At 38.2% G+C, this 13,667-nt stretch overlaps 1 protein-coding gene across 3 annotated transcripts in view; it reads left to right on the plus strand.

The window, feature by feature from the left end:
* The window catches only part of EYA1 (EYA transcriptional coactivator and phosphatase 1), a 163,242-nt gene that overhangs the window by 78,052 nt on the left and 71,523 nt on the right, over nucleotides 1-13,667 (plus strand). For all 3 annotated transcript variants that reach the window (XM_062189549.1, XM_062189550.1, XM_062189551.1), the window contains exons 9-10: nucleotides 6,023-6,162; nucleotides 7,860-7,943. In XM_062189549.1, coding sequence (XP_062045533.1) covers nucleotides 6,023-6,162; nucleotides 7,860-7,943 — 224 coding nt within the window. The remainder of the gene's footprint in view (nucleotides 1-6,022; nucleotides 6,163-7,859; nucleotides 7,944-13,667) is intronic.

Raw genomic sequence — 13,667 nt, forward strand, 5'->3', positions numbered from 1 at the left:
AAAAACAGCATGATGCTTTCAGAGAAGGGAGATAATTAACTTTGTCTATCTGAAGTCAGCTGTGAAGGGAGAGAGTAGTTAGAAATAAGGTCATTGAAGAGTGACTTTTTTTTTTTTTTGTAAGAAAACTAACTTAGAGTGCTGGTGCCACCGAGATGGTTCCAAGTACATTTATACATGCATAGGTTCATTGTCTCCCACTTATTCATGTTTTGCAGATGATAAAACTGATTCATGCAAGAATAAATAGCTAACAATGTCATGCTCCTATTAAGTAGTGAAGTCAAGATTCAAAATGTGGCAGTTGAATCCATAGCTCCGTGTCCCCATGACTTGACCATTCTTCCTGTTTTGTACTGAGCTGGGAATATTAAGGGTAATAGTCATCATAAAATAGTTGAAAGGCTGAGAATGGCAATCCCGGAAATAGCCTGTTGAAAGAACTAAGGCAAAATGTGGTGACAGCCTGATCTTAAACCAAAAATATTTAGGTGTAAAAACTACAGAACTTAGTCTTGATTTGATGGAGGCACTAAGACGTGTCTGGATTGGAAAACTGGATAGAAAGTGGCCAAACTGCTAACAGAGAGAGAGGATTCATTTTGGAGCAAGCTTAATTGCATTATCAGGTAGAGAGGTCCATCCAACAGTGAGATACTCATGTCAAGAGATGAACGGGTAAAGCTTTGGAATTATCAGCCTGCACATTATCGTGAAATCCCTCTTAGAAATACAGACAACTACTGAGACCCTTCAGTAATGCAAGAGGACCATGGAGGAACCTCTAGTGCACTGAACTCAAAATATGATCCACCAACTGGCTGCATGCCCACCAGTTATTAATTACCAGTGTAGAACAACAGAAGGGATTTGCTTCAGAGTAATCAACTATGTCACCATCTGCATTGTTTAATTTGGCTTTTTTCAATCTTAGAAGACTTTGATGAAGGAAGAATGGCTCTGATACAAGCTCCTTATCTTATGCTAGGTTAGCACATACTGAGTATCACAGATGTAGAGGACACCAACATTGAAGTTTTAGCCTTACTGACTGAGAAGGATTAGTAGGAAATGGAAGAAAAGGAAATCAAGATTTTCTGATGTGTTTAAAGAGGGGAGTGTGGTCAGAATAGCCACAGAGAAGTCAAATGAGTTTGAGTACTAAAAGTAAGTACTGAGATTGGCTGTGATAGTGCCATCAGTAACATTTTTGGACTTTTATCCCTGCTTACTCTTCTCTCTTCTCAAATCTATATTGTTGCTCTTCATATCAGGTATCTCTGTGATTTTAATTCTAGAATGCTCTTGGGTTCAGTCTTCATTTTAGTTCTGGCTTAGCTGGTCTGAAGTTAGTCATCACTTTCTCCTTCCTGACATACTCTTTCCTCTGCAATACACTGACTTTGGTTTTCCACCACACACCCACCCATCTTTCACTGCCCGTCACTTCTATATACACTGCAATTTTTAACTACACTCATTTCTTACATATGGGCTTACATATGGGCATCCCTTTCCAATCCAGCCCATATTTCTTCTGTGAACTTCAGGGCAGTCTAGCAGTCTACTGTGCATCCTTGAATACTCACGAACTCTTCAAGTTTAATATGTCCAGAGCTGAACCTGAATTCCCACTTACGTTCTTTCCATAATTCTTTCCTCTTCCTGAGTCCCATACCTCATATTATAATCCATGTCATTGCCAAACAACTGACGTGGGTGCCATCCTTGACTTCTTTCTTGCTTACCCAATTAGTTGTGATTTTATGACCCATGCTGGGGCCACCACCTGCATTCCTCACCTGCATTTCCAGATTCCCCTCCTTGCTCATCACTTTTTCTCCATTTTGATTTGTTTCCAGCCAGCTGCCAGCCTGGAGCTAGTCATTACTCCCTGGTGGAATTTTTTCCCCCTCTGGCCTCATCTTGTATGTTCTTTTCTGTAGATTCAGGTCACATTGGATTTTTTTTTTTCTTTTTTTAAAGAGTGATTTTTTAAAAAGATTTATTTGTTTACTTGAGAGGAATAGTTACAGACAGAGAGATGGAGAGACATAGAGAAAAGTCTTCCATCTGATGGTTCACTCCTCAGCGGCCACAACGGCTGGAGCTGAGCCAATCCAAAGCTGGGATCCAGGAGCTTCTTCTGAGTGTCCCACGTGGGTGCAGGGGCCTAAGCACATGGGCCATCTTCTACTGCTTTCCCAGGCCATCAGCAGGGGGCTGGATCAGAAGTGGAGCAACCGGGTGCCTCTGTGGAGTGCCAGCAATGCAGGTGGATACTTAACCTACTATGCCACAGCACCAGCCCCTATTTTTTTTTTTTTCTTAAACATGACATGTCTTTCTCTCTGTGTACCTCCATACCTGCTTATGCCCCTGCCTGGACCATTTCCATTTCCTCCTTAATATGAACTGGTCCTCCATCTTCAGAAATGAATCTGTTATGAGGACTTCCTCTGTGGCCTCCTAGCATTCTGCCTTTGCCATGTCATCACCATTTCCATATCATTTGATAATTTCTCATTTTTGCCCATTAGTCAGTGCCTCCCTCTGAATATTAAGCCTCAATAAGGCAGGAACCATGTATATTTCCCACACTGTTATATTTTAAACTTCTAGTACAGTGCTTAGAACAGTGCGAGGGTAATATCCAACCAGTGTCTGTTAAATGAACTGAATACTTTTTAAAGTATTTTCACATCCATTATCTCAGTGGGGGTAAAGTTGAACAATTTGGAGAGGGTTTTAGTGAAACATGAGCTATGGATGGATTAGCAGATTAATTTATCTGGGTTGTTTTGCACTGGTAAGAGGAAGGAGAAGTTAGAGTCAGGAAAGCTGGTTAAGAGAGTAGAAGCATTGAATTCCACCTCGTAGAACAAAAAGGAAGATATTTTTCAAACTAGCTTGCATTGTTTTTCATTTCATCTTCCTTCTAACAAGTGGAGGTCCGTAAGGTGTGAATGTGGTTTTATTTCAGTATTTAAAGGTATCAGATTATCCATCTTTTATGGTTTTTTTCCTTCCACCTGGAAAAACTTTAGATATGATGATTTTAATATTTTCCTGTATATTTTGCTCAATGAATGTGTTTTCTTTTGGGAGACTCTTCCAGAAGTGAGTGATTCATTTAATTATAGCTTGTCTATTTCCAGAAAAAAAAAATGAGATGGAATACATTTTAAAAGATTTAATTGGGTTTTTAAAGCAGGGACAAAAAAAAAAAAAAGAATAATCACTAGGAGGAAATTTAGGCTAAGAAACCTTATGTAAGATAAATTGCTTTAAAACCCTATGTAAGTCAAATTGCTGTAAGGAAAAATAATTGAACTGTCTGGATGCCAAAGCAAAAGGTACTATGTAGTAAGACATGTTACTTGATGTCTTTTAGCTTCTTCTCAAATATGAACTTCCAAAAGCTGAAGGCTCATAATTCAAGATAGATTTTGTATGTAATACTTGAAGTCTAGTTTTATTTAGAGGCCTGTTCTGCTGTTTGCAAAATAAATGGTTTGCTTGACACTGTTAAACAGGCTGGCGTGTTTTGTTTCAGATGGTAGCTGTCCAGATTCTGCTGAGAAGTGTATAGTGAAGAAGATTTAAAAAACAAATAAAATACATTGCATTTATCTTTTTTATTTGAAAAGCAGAGGGAGACAGAATCTTCCATCTGCTGGTTCACTCCCTGTATTTTTGGCCCACAACAGCCAGAGATGGGATAGGCCAATGAGAGGAACCTGGTACTCAATCTAGAGCTCCCAGCAGGTACCCAAGTACTTGAGCTATTGTCTGTTGCCTCTCAGGGAATGCATTAGCAGGAAGCTGGAATAGGAAATGTAATAAGGTCTCAAGCCCAGAAACTCCAATACAGGTTGTGAGTGTTCCAAGAGGTTATTTTAACTGCTGTGCTGAATACCCATACCTGCCCAAGTTTTTAAAATGGGAGAACGAGAAATAAAAAATTTTTTAAAATAAAATTAAAAAATAAAAAAACAGGGATTGGCGCTGTGATGTATTGGGTAAAGCCTCCTCCTGCACTGTCAGCATCCCATATGGGCGCTGATTTGAGTCCCAGCTGTTCCACTTCCAATCCAGCTCTGTGTTATGGCCTGGGAAAGCAGTAGAAGATGGCCCAAGTTCTTGGGCCCCTGCACCCATGTGGGAGACCTGGGAGAAGCTCCTGGTTCCTGGCTTCGGATCAGCACAGCTCTGGCCATTGAGGCAAATTGGGGAGTGAACCAACAGATGATGGAAGACCTCTCTCTCTCTCTTTCTCTTTCTCTTTCTCTTTCTCTCTGCGTTTCCTTCTCTCCTTATGTAACTCTGTCTTTCAAATAAGTAAATAAACCTTTAAACAAAAAACAGCTATGAATCCACTTAACCACTTAAAAATATATTTTTTTGGAGCTCCTAAGTCTCCATGAAGTATGGAAGAGAGATGCTTGGTTTGGAACGTCTTAAGGAGAGATGGCTTAGTCATCTGCCACTGCAATAAAAGAATATTAGTTTAGATTTAGAGAATGATTAACTCTGACCAGCCAGCATTATGTTCTCACAGCTTTGTGAAATGAGTTAGCTCAAAAGTGCATCTGCAGTAACTAAATAACCTAACTTATTGAGTGAAGTTGTTTTGGATTTTCTGAGTGTGATTGATTAATAGAGATCATCATGGTCATTTTTGGTTATGAGAATCACATGACCAGTTTACATGAAGAACTTTGACATCTCGTTTGTTATAGAAGGAGGCACTCAAACGTGTGGTCTGCAGGTGATGGGGTTCTATTCAGGCTTAAAACGGGAGATACAGGCTGTTTCTTTTGGTTTAGAATCAAAGTCTACTACAAAAATGTCTGCCTATCTATTCTGCCTCAAAAGGCTTTGGGAGATGCACGTAAGCATGATGACAGTACCAAGGGCACATGGCTTAACACATGGATGGCTTTGCGGGTGGCGTTGAGGTTGAAAGAGCATTCGTAGAACTTCAGTTTTCCATAGTTTTCTGGTTGGTAATGTCAACAGCATCACAATTAAAATAATCATTCTTCATACAAGGATTAGATTGAGAGATTCCAGTCCATATCTAGTAGAGGACTGGCAAGGAGCTTGCTTTGTGGGGACAGCCAGCATACTTAACATCTGGAATTTGGGGAAGGTTGAGATTATCTGGTTTATGTACTAGAAAGACAGTGAAAACAGTACCTAAGACGTGAGAGTAAGTGTTTTTATGTTCATTCTGAACACAGGATAAAAATCTCCTAACCCCACAACCACTGCCCAGCTTTTACTTTGAGTCCTTTGGAAGTAGTTCTTTATTTTGTGGTTTCAATGTAATTATTTCAGTGGTTTCTCTGAGCTACCCAGATGAGTAATTTTAATGTGCTGCCTTGTTTTGGAAGTTTGGTTCGAAGAGACTGATACACAGAAAGAGCCTTTGAGCGATATTGTGTGAAATATGGGAACTTTCCATGTAAGTGTTCTCCCTAGCTGTTCTTAGGCAAAATGAGGGATAAAATAGGAATTAAACATTTTTCAAAGAAAAGTCTTCCCTACAACTCAGTTTTACACCCACGCTGGAGCTGATTTTTTTTTCTCATCTCTTTGCATGAGTCAGAATCCTTGTCATAGGTAGCTGGAAGGGCTGTAATGGAAGCAAATGAGCAAACCCCTTATCATGGCCAGGTGCTATTTGTGGCGTATGAGAGAAGCTGATGTGGCTATGGGGACAGAGAGCGTTGCTAATCATCAAGAATGCCAAGCAAAATCTAGGCAACTTACTACGACCTGTTGTCTTTCACCTCTGATTCCACTTTAATTGTTTCTGATCATCTTTTCTTTCAAATCACTTCTTAGAATCAGAGCCCTCCTCAATGATTTCCCAGTGCAGATATCAGATAGTATAGGATTTAAACAGAATGAACTGTGCTTTACCCTTCTGACATCCCTCTGAGTTAAAACAAGACTAATCTTGGCACCATGGTGTTGGAACTAAAAGGTAAAATTCCTTCCTGTCTTCCTGCAGAGTACAGTACAATCCACAGCCCATCAACGCCCATTAAAGATTCAGATTCTGATCGATTGCGTCGAGGTTCAGATGGGAAATCACGTGGGCGGGGCCGAAGAAACAATAATCCTTCACCTCCACCGGATTCTGATCTAGAGGTAATGTTATTGCCTGCACCCAAGTGAATAACAAGGTGCTGTAGTCACCAGCTGGTGACTCTGTAGAACTACTATGGAAGGAGCAATGAGCAGGGTATCCAAGTGCTTGTGTCAGTCCTTTCTTGTACGACAAGAAAAGCAATTTCTCTCTTCCATGTTGACTATATGTTAAGTGATTATTATTTTTGTCCTGTATTAACCATAGGACAAAGCATATGTTTTACTGTAAAAGAACCAGTAAATTATATAGTTCTGCTTGAACAAAATTCTCTTGTACTGCTCTGTGTCATTGCCATTTCAATTAAGTAAACGCCATACTAAAAATGCTTAATGAAATCCACTTTGAAATTAAAGACACTCTTGTGTATATTGAGAAAAGGAAGCCTGGAATGTTCTAAATTGAAATGGTAATCACCTTATGAGACATGTTTTGGTGGAGTTCAAAAGCAGAAAGGATTAAGTAAGAACTCAAAGGGTGGTAGGTTTCATAGCCTTGAATCCACTGTAATTAAGTTTCTGCTTTTTGCCAAAGTGAAATCTGATGGTGGAAAACATGATTATTTTGGCTGAAAAGATGAAATTTTTCCAGCAGAATCTGGTATGAATATTGACTGGTGTGAGTGGGATTGGAAAGGAGAAAGCTTGGGAGGCTTTCTGTGGTGTCTTGAAGACCTTTTCTGAAATGAATTCCTTTAACTCCAATCCTGACTATCCCAAGAGTGTGTCTAAGAACAAGAGTTATGTGTCTGCTTAAGTCATTAAAAATCTATAACCTGAAGACTTAAAAAACCTAGCAGGAACAATGTACAGTCTTCCCTCAGTATCCACGGAAGACAGGTTTCTGGATTCCTCAACCCCAGCCAGGGCACCCACGTCCACAGATACTCAAGTCCCTTACAAACAATGTTATAGGATTTACTTATAATCTATGAACATCTTCTTCTACACTTTAAATCAGCTCTAGATTGCTTAAATACAATGTGGATGCTATATAAATAGTTGTTATACTGCATTGACTAGCAAATAATGACAAGAAGAAAGTCTAATCATGTTCAGTACAGATCTAACTTTTTTCAAATATCTTTGATATACGATTGGTTGAATCCACAAATGTAAAACTCCTGGATACTGAGGGTCTACTAAATATCCCATTCCTTTGATAACTGCTTAATAGGTAGCATAAGGTAAATAGATTATGTAAAACTTTAGCTTTTGAGTATAATTTTTAGTAGTTGGCTTGATGAGAATAAAACACAATATTAGTTATTTTTAACACTTCTTAGTGAACAGGTAACAGAGATCAAAATCCAAAGATGAATGATTTTTTTTAATTTGAATGATTTTTAATGATTGCCTTTCTGTATCTCAAAAGTTATAAATAGACTAGATATAGCTCATTTTTTATTTCTTCAAAACCAACATTAAAATTCTACAGAATTAACGATGACACGTATTATTAGCTGTTTTCTATATTTATATTGACATTGATGATAGAATCATCTTATTGTACCTCAATTGGGGTAATATCTAGAAAAAAGCTGAGCAATGCTTTTTGGAGCAGTTGTGTTTTAAAATGTTGCACATTCAGATTTATCATTGGCTTCATGTTTCAAGACTACTTTTTCATGGTGAAGTTAACTGAATAACAGTTTTCTCAGCCAAGACAAAGACACATTGATTTGGTTCTGCCTTTATAGAGAGTGTTCATCTGGGACTTGGACGAGACAATCATTGTTTTCCATTCCTTGCTCACTGGGTCCTACGCCAACAGATACGGGAGGGTGAGTACCAAGAAGCATCAGTTTTTCACTTCTTTGGAGTAAATATACCTAAAATTTAGTTCTTGTCCAAAGAAATGCAATTTAATTTTAAGTACTAAACCTAAAATATATGAAGGAAAATGACTTTGTTGATACAGTCAAATACATATGTTAGGCAAAACTCATCAGTGAATAGAAAAATGATTATTTTCAGGTCTTCAAAACTAAGGGACTTTATGCGGTTAAATTCAAGCTTACTTTAGACCATAATAAATAAAAGTGATTGGACCCTATCCTACTATGAAATATTAAAATACATAGGTGATATAGAATGGTCTTTTATGTTGAATTTATTTTATTTTTAGAATTTTTAATTAGTTTTTAACAGATTCAGTATAGTTTCTTCATAGATACAGTTCTAAGAATATAATGATATTCCCTTCCTCTCTCCTTCCCTCTTTCTCTCTCCCTCTTTTCCTCCTTCCCTCCTTTTATGTTTTCTTGAATTTTTTATTTGACCTAACCTTTTACTCCCAAAACCTTGTCTTCAGTGATGAGCAGTGTTTGGCATTTTATTTCCAAAGCACCTGCTATAAATGTCTTTATGTGTCCCTTTGTTATTGAGGCTGAATCTCTTTGAATGGTACTTAATATTGAACTCTTAATGGCAACAGGGCCATCATGTCCATGTTAGAGTTGTATTTATCTTGGTGTTGTAGGTAAAGACTATTACAGGCCAGCTTCCATGAGTAGAACTTCAGTTTCAATGTTCTACATTTGAGTTTCTCAAAATGTTGGCAATTGTTTTGGTATAGTTCTTGGTGGATTCATAAGTCTTCCTCAATCAAAAAATCATGGTAGTTCAAGTGGTGATAAGTTATTTCTGAAATTGTCCTGTGAATATGATATTTCTCATTATTTTAATCTTTAAAGAAATGTTAGCACAAATCTCAGATCCTTGAAACTATTGGTTTGAAGCCTTTTTTAAGTCTTGGTGATGCAGGGATTTATGGCAATTAAATACGAAAATTTATGGTTATAAAATGTGCATGATTTCAGTAAGAATTTGATCAGATATATTTGTTCTTTCAATAAATGTTTATTTCAATAAATATGCATTACGTGCCTGCTATGCGCATGTTGTCTAGAAGTAAAATGGAGGGAATTGCCGCTTTGGCTTTCCTTCTCATGATCCTAAAGGTACACCAAAAAAAAAAAAAAAAAAAAAGAAGAAGAAGAAGAAGAAGAAAAACAAACAAAAGCTATAGGAAAAGAAACCACACATATATGAGAACAAGGCTATCCCACCATTAGAATTTCTATTCAGAGCTATGATATCTATAAAACACAATGTATCCCATATTATTGTTAGAAAAATTCTCTAATTCTCTATAAGAAAGAGACAGTTGAACACAAAGACTATTTTTTACAAAGGGAGAGACCATTGAATCAATGAAATGAATTTCCTACTGTGTGGCTAGCACTTAGTAAGGATTCAATAAAATGTTGCTATTTCTTTGATATTATTTCTTCTATCTATCCTATTACTATGCCAATACTACTTTAAAAAGAATTGATCTCTCAAATATCAATGTAATGAGTGGGCAGAACCATGAAGATCATTTGAACTGAACCATTAGGATATCCCTGCAACTAACTACTAAGGAAGAAAGCTGATGCTGGAACTTCCACAAAAGTACAGATGTTCTTTTAAAACCAGCACTTTAAAAACTAGCATTTGAAAATCATCCAGAAAGTCTCAAGCCTCTAAAAGCTCTCACTATCGGCCAGATTGATGTGAAGAGAGCTGTCGCGATCAAAGATGCTTTGTTAGCCATTGAAAAGGGCCAGTGCTGGGATAAAGAATAATATTAAGGACTTCTGTGAGTAAGGTGGGGAACATTTCATGACCACATTTCAGTCTTTGGCTATAAATTGTTGCTTTACATATAGAACTCATATCTAACCTGTAAAGCCCTGGTTTCTTACAACTTTTCATAAAAATTCTTGATAATCTCTGTCCTACAAATACTGTTTTATTTTTCACAATTTCAAACATTAGTATTTTGAGCCTTCATCACACGATATTTTATTTGTTTGCTCCTTCCCCCCCCCGCCCAGGTCATGCATTAAAAGATTGATCTTATCTGACTTTTCCTAAAACCATACTTTTATATTCTTTGAAGTATGGATTATTCAAACCCTTTCAATGTAAGCTTGCCCTTCATAAGTTGATGGAGCTGAAGGAGAACTTCAGAAAGCCTGTTGTTTGAGGAACATCTTCCTGAGCATGATGTTGGGCCTGAAGTCTGGATGATGGGAAGTGATAGTGTGATGATCCGGAGAGTGTGCTAAGCAGAGGAAATAGCAAGCTCAGGTGCCAGAAGGGGTTTGCTGTTTGAGAGGTGACGGAGCCCAGTGATGGAGATGAGTGTCAGCAGAGGTTGATCAGGGATGAAGGCAGAAGACCTCTGAGCCATAGTCATGAAGATTAATGTTGCATGCACCAGAGGAAGTCACTAGAGGGCTTCAGGGAGGTAGTGGGAGGGTCTGATTGACATCTTTAGATTACCTTAGCTGTGTGTGAAGAGTTGGTGGTAAAGAGGGACGGCGCTGTGAAGTGGAAATTTAAGGCTCTGCCTGCGGTGCCAGCATCCCATATGGGCACCGGTTCAAATCCCAGCTACTCCACTTCTGATCCAGCTCCCTGCTAATGCAACTGGAAAAGTAGCCAGGGCCCCTGCACCTGCATGGGAGACTTAGAAGAAGCTCTTGTCTCCTGGCTTTGGCCTGGCCCAATGACCATTTGGGGAATGAACCAGCGATGGAAGATAGATCTCTGTCACTCTCTCTCTGTAATTCTGACTTTCAAATAAATTAATTTTTTTTAAAAAAAGAATTAATGGTAAGGGAGGAAAACTGGGGTCCAGATAGAAGATATTAGCAGTGATCTGGTACATTGGAAGTAGAGATGGTGAGAACTGATTGGATTCTGGATTGTATTTCAAGTATAGGATAGGATTTAGATATGACTTGGATCAGGGTGGTAGGCAGTAGTAGATAATAGGAAAGAAAGATAATTAGGTTTTTGTCCTGAGCACTGAGAGAAGAGACATGTATTTGTTCAGATGGGAAAGAACTAATTTGGAGAGAAAATGGAAAATTTGGTGTTGGAGAAGTTGAGATATCTATTAGACATTCACCTTGACCAGGCAAGGAGGCGGTTGGAAGGTGAGCCCAGTGCTCTTGGGGGACTGGGTAGGGCTGGTGTCAGAGTGAAAGTTAGCAGTGCACAGTTTAGGGTCAGAAGCTCCTCAGATACCCTTAGGTTGATTTCTTCCCATTTATTAAGCTGCTTCTTTGTGCCAGATGCTGTGGTCAGCCTGTTACCTCATTGCCAGAAGGCATCCCTTCCTGGCAGGGTAACTTTTGAAGGTGCTTGGCTGAGGATATTGAGTCATCCAAGTGTAAGAAAGCTTACTTAATGTTCTCATCATTGGAGAACTTTAGAGAGGAACTGAAGTGGCTCTCACATCTTGTCAGTTAGTGGCAAGTCTTCCTCTCTACAGCACAGATTCTGTAGTGCTCCTGAGCCTTGTCAGGGGAGCATGTGGCTGGGCCTTACTCTGCATGCATATAAAGGAATGAATGCCTGACAATGTGATAGCTGTTCTGTCTCTATGGGAACCAGACACTTGAGAAGTAGCTTAGTCACAGTAGCTTAGGCAACTCAATGAGTAGGCTATTCAGTAAGGGGATACAGGATCTGGTTGATATAATGCAAAATTAGGGCATGTTACAGCAATAAGTACCCAAAAAAAGTTTGAGAATATCCCACCTCTCATGTAATTCTAGCTGTGGGAAGAAGGCATGTTGGGTGTTATAAGGAAATGTTGTTTTATAACAAAGGTATGAGAACAAAAAAAGAGTGCTGGTACAGTTCAGTCTTTGATAGGAAACGGAAAAGAAACAGCACATTAACAAGAAAATTAAGTCCAGGGGTGTTACTGTAAATTAGGATGTTGTTAATAATATCTGGCTTGGGTGCTTTTGTTTAATGCTTTTTTTAAAAAAAAATTCTTTCATCTCTTGTTAATATCAGAGTACCAAGACTTGTATTTCAAATAAATGTGCTGATGACCAAACATGATTCCAGTCTTGTGGGAGAACTCCTCAAGATAATCACACCCAATGGCTTGATTTTTTCCAACACTTTCCTTTTATTAACACCTGGCTCTCATAGGGTTTGGGCAAGAATGGATCTTAAGAGTATTGGACCTCACTCTTCATTTTACAAAAAAAAAAAAAAAAAGCATAAACACAAAAGATAAAGCATGTTTAATTGTAGACTCTATTAAGAATTTCCTACATACACAGCACTCAATTCAACATTAATGTTATGAAAATGCCACTGCCAAGCCCATTTACAGATGAGAAAATTGAAACTTTGGAGAGGTCAGAGACCAAATGTGGAAAATACTTATGATTATCCTGTTTAATATAAAATAAATATTCCATGAATACTGATTATATTTTAATGTAATGCAGGTGAGAATTGACTACCCAAATAATACCTGAATCCTACCATGGTGGTTAGTGAGTAATATGGTGGCAGTGTCTCCAGACTTATGAATTGTCAGTATGTGATACAGCTTGTGGTATGATAGAAAGAGCAGTAGATTTGAATTAAAGTAGATCTGGAGTCAAATCCAAACACAATGTTTTGGTCTTTGACCTTAGGCCAATTATTTCTTTTAACTGGGCTTCAATTTTCACATCCATAAAACCAACTACTTGACTTGCAGAGTTGTTTTAAGAATTAAAATAGATCATGAATTTTAAAAGCCCTGGCTAGTATCTTATTAATGGCAACAATCAATAGTAAGAAAAAGCATGTCACCTGTTGAACTTGTAGTGGTCTATGGGCATTGGTTCTATATCAGGATTCTAAGAGAGTGTCAGTTGTCATAGTGTTTTGATAAATTTTTGTGTGGTGTGTTACTGGGATCATTCAGTACACTGAGGACAGAAAAGTGTGAAAGCAATTTATCTAGCGTATTTCATCAGAACACTCCAGTTAGCCAGTAAACATTGTGTTCCTACTGTGTGTTGGGGGATAACACTAAACTCAAGGACTTTTGAGGGATAACACTCTTCTATGGTGTTGGTGAAGGTTCTGAGATCTTAGTGTGGCACAGAGCAACAGGACACCCAGTGTTCTCATTGGATAATGGAGGAATGTTGATTTAAACCATATGATCTCTCTTTTGGCACCCAGTATCAGTGGTTGGAAGATTTTCTCTGTAAAAGGTCAGATAGATAGTAAATATTTTAGGCATTGTGGACCATTTGCTGATCCTTACTACTCAGCCCCACTCTCATGGTGCTGAAGCAGCCATCGGCAGTACCTAAATGAATAAATGTGGCTGTGTTCCAATAATACTTCATATATAGTTCCCAAATTTGAATTGTGTATAATTTTCACGTCTTATGAAATATTATTATAGTCCAGAGATTGACAGACCATACCCTTTAGGCTAAAACTGGCTCATGGTCTGTTTTTGTAGGGCCTTTAAGCTAAGAATACTGTTTAAAATTTTAAAAGGTTATTTAAAAAAAAAAAACAACACAAAGAAGAATGTGTGTTGGAGACCGTATGTGGCCTGCAAAGCTTAAGCTATGTTTCGTCTGTCCCTTTAGAGGGAAAGGTTGTCCCCTTCCCCCTATTCTACATCCTGTCCTCAG

This window comes from Lepus europaeus, chromosome 4, assembly GCF_033115175.1.
Source record: "Lepus europaeus isolate LE1 chromosome 4, mLepTim1.pri, whole genome shotgun sequence".
Classification (NCBI taxonomy): Eukaryota; Metazoa; Chordata; class Mammalia; order Lagomorpha; family Leporidae; genus Lepus; species Lepus europaeus.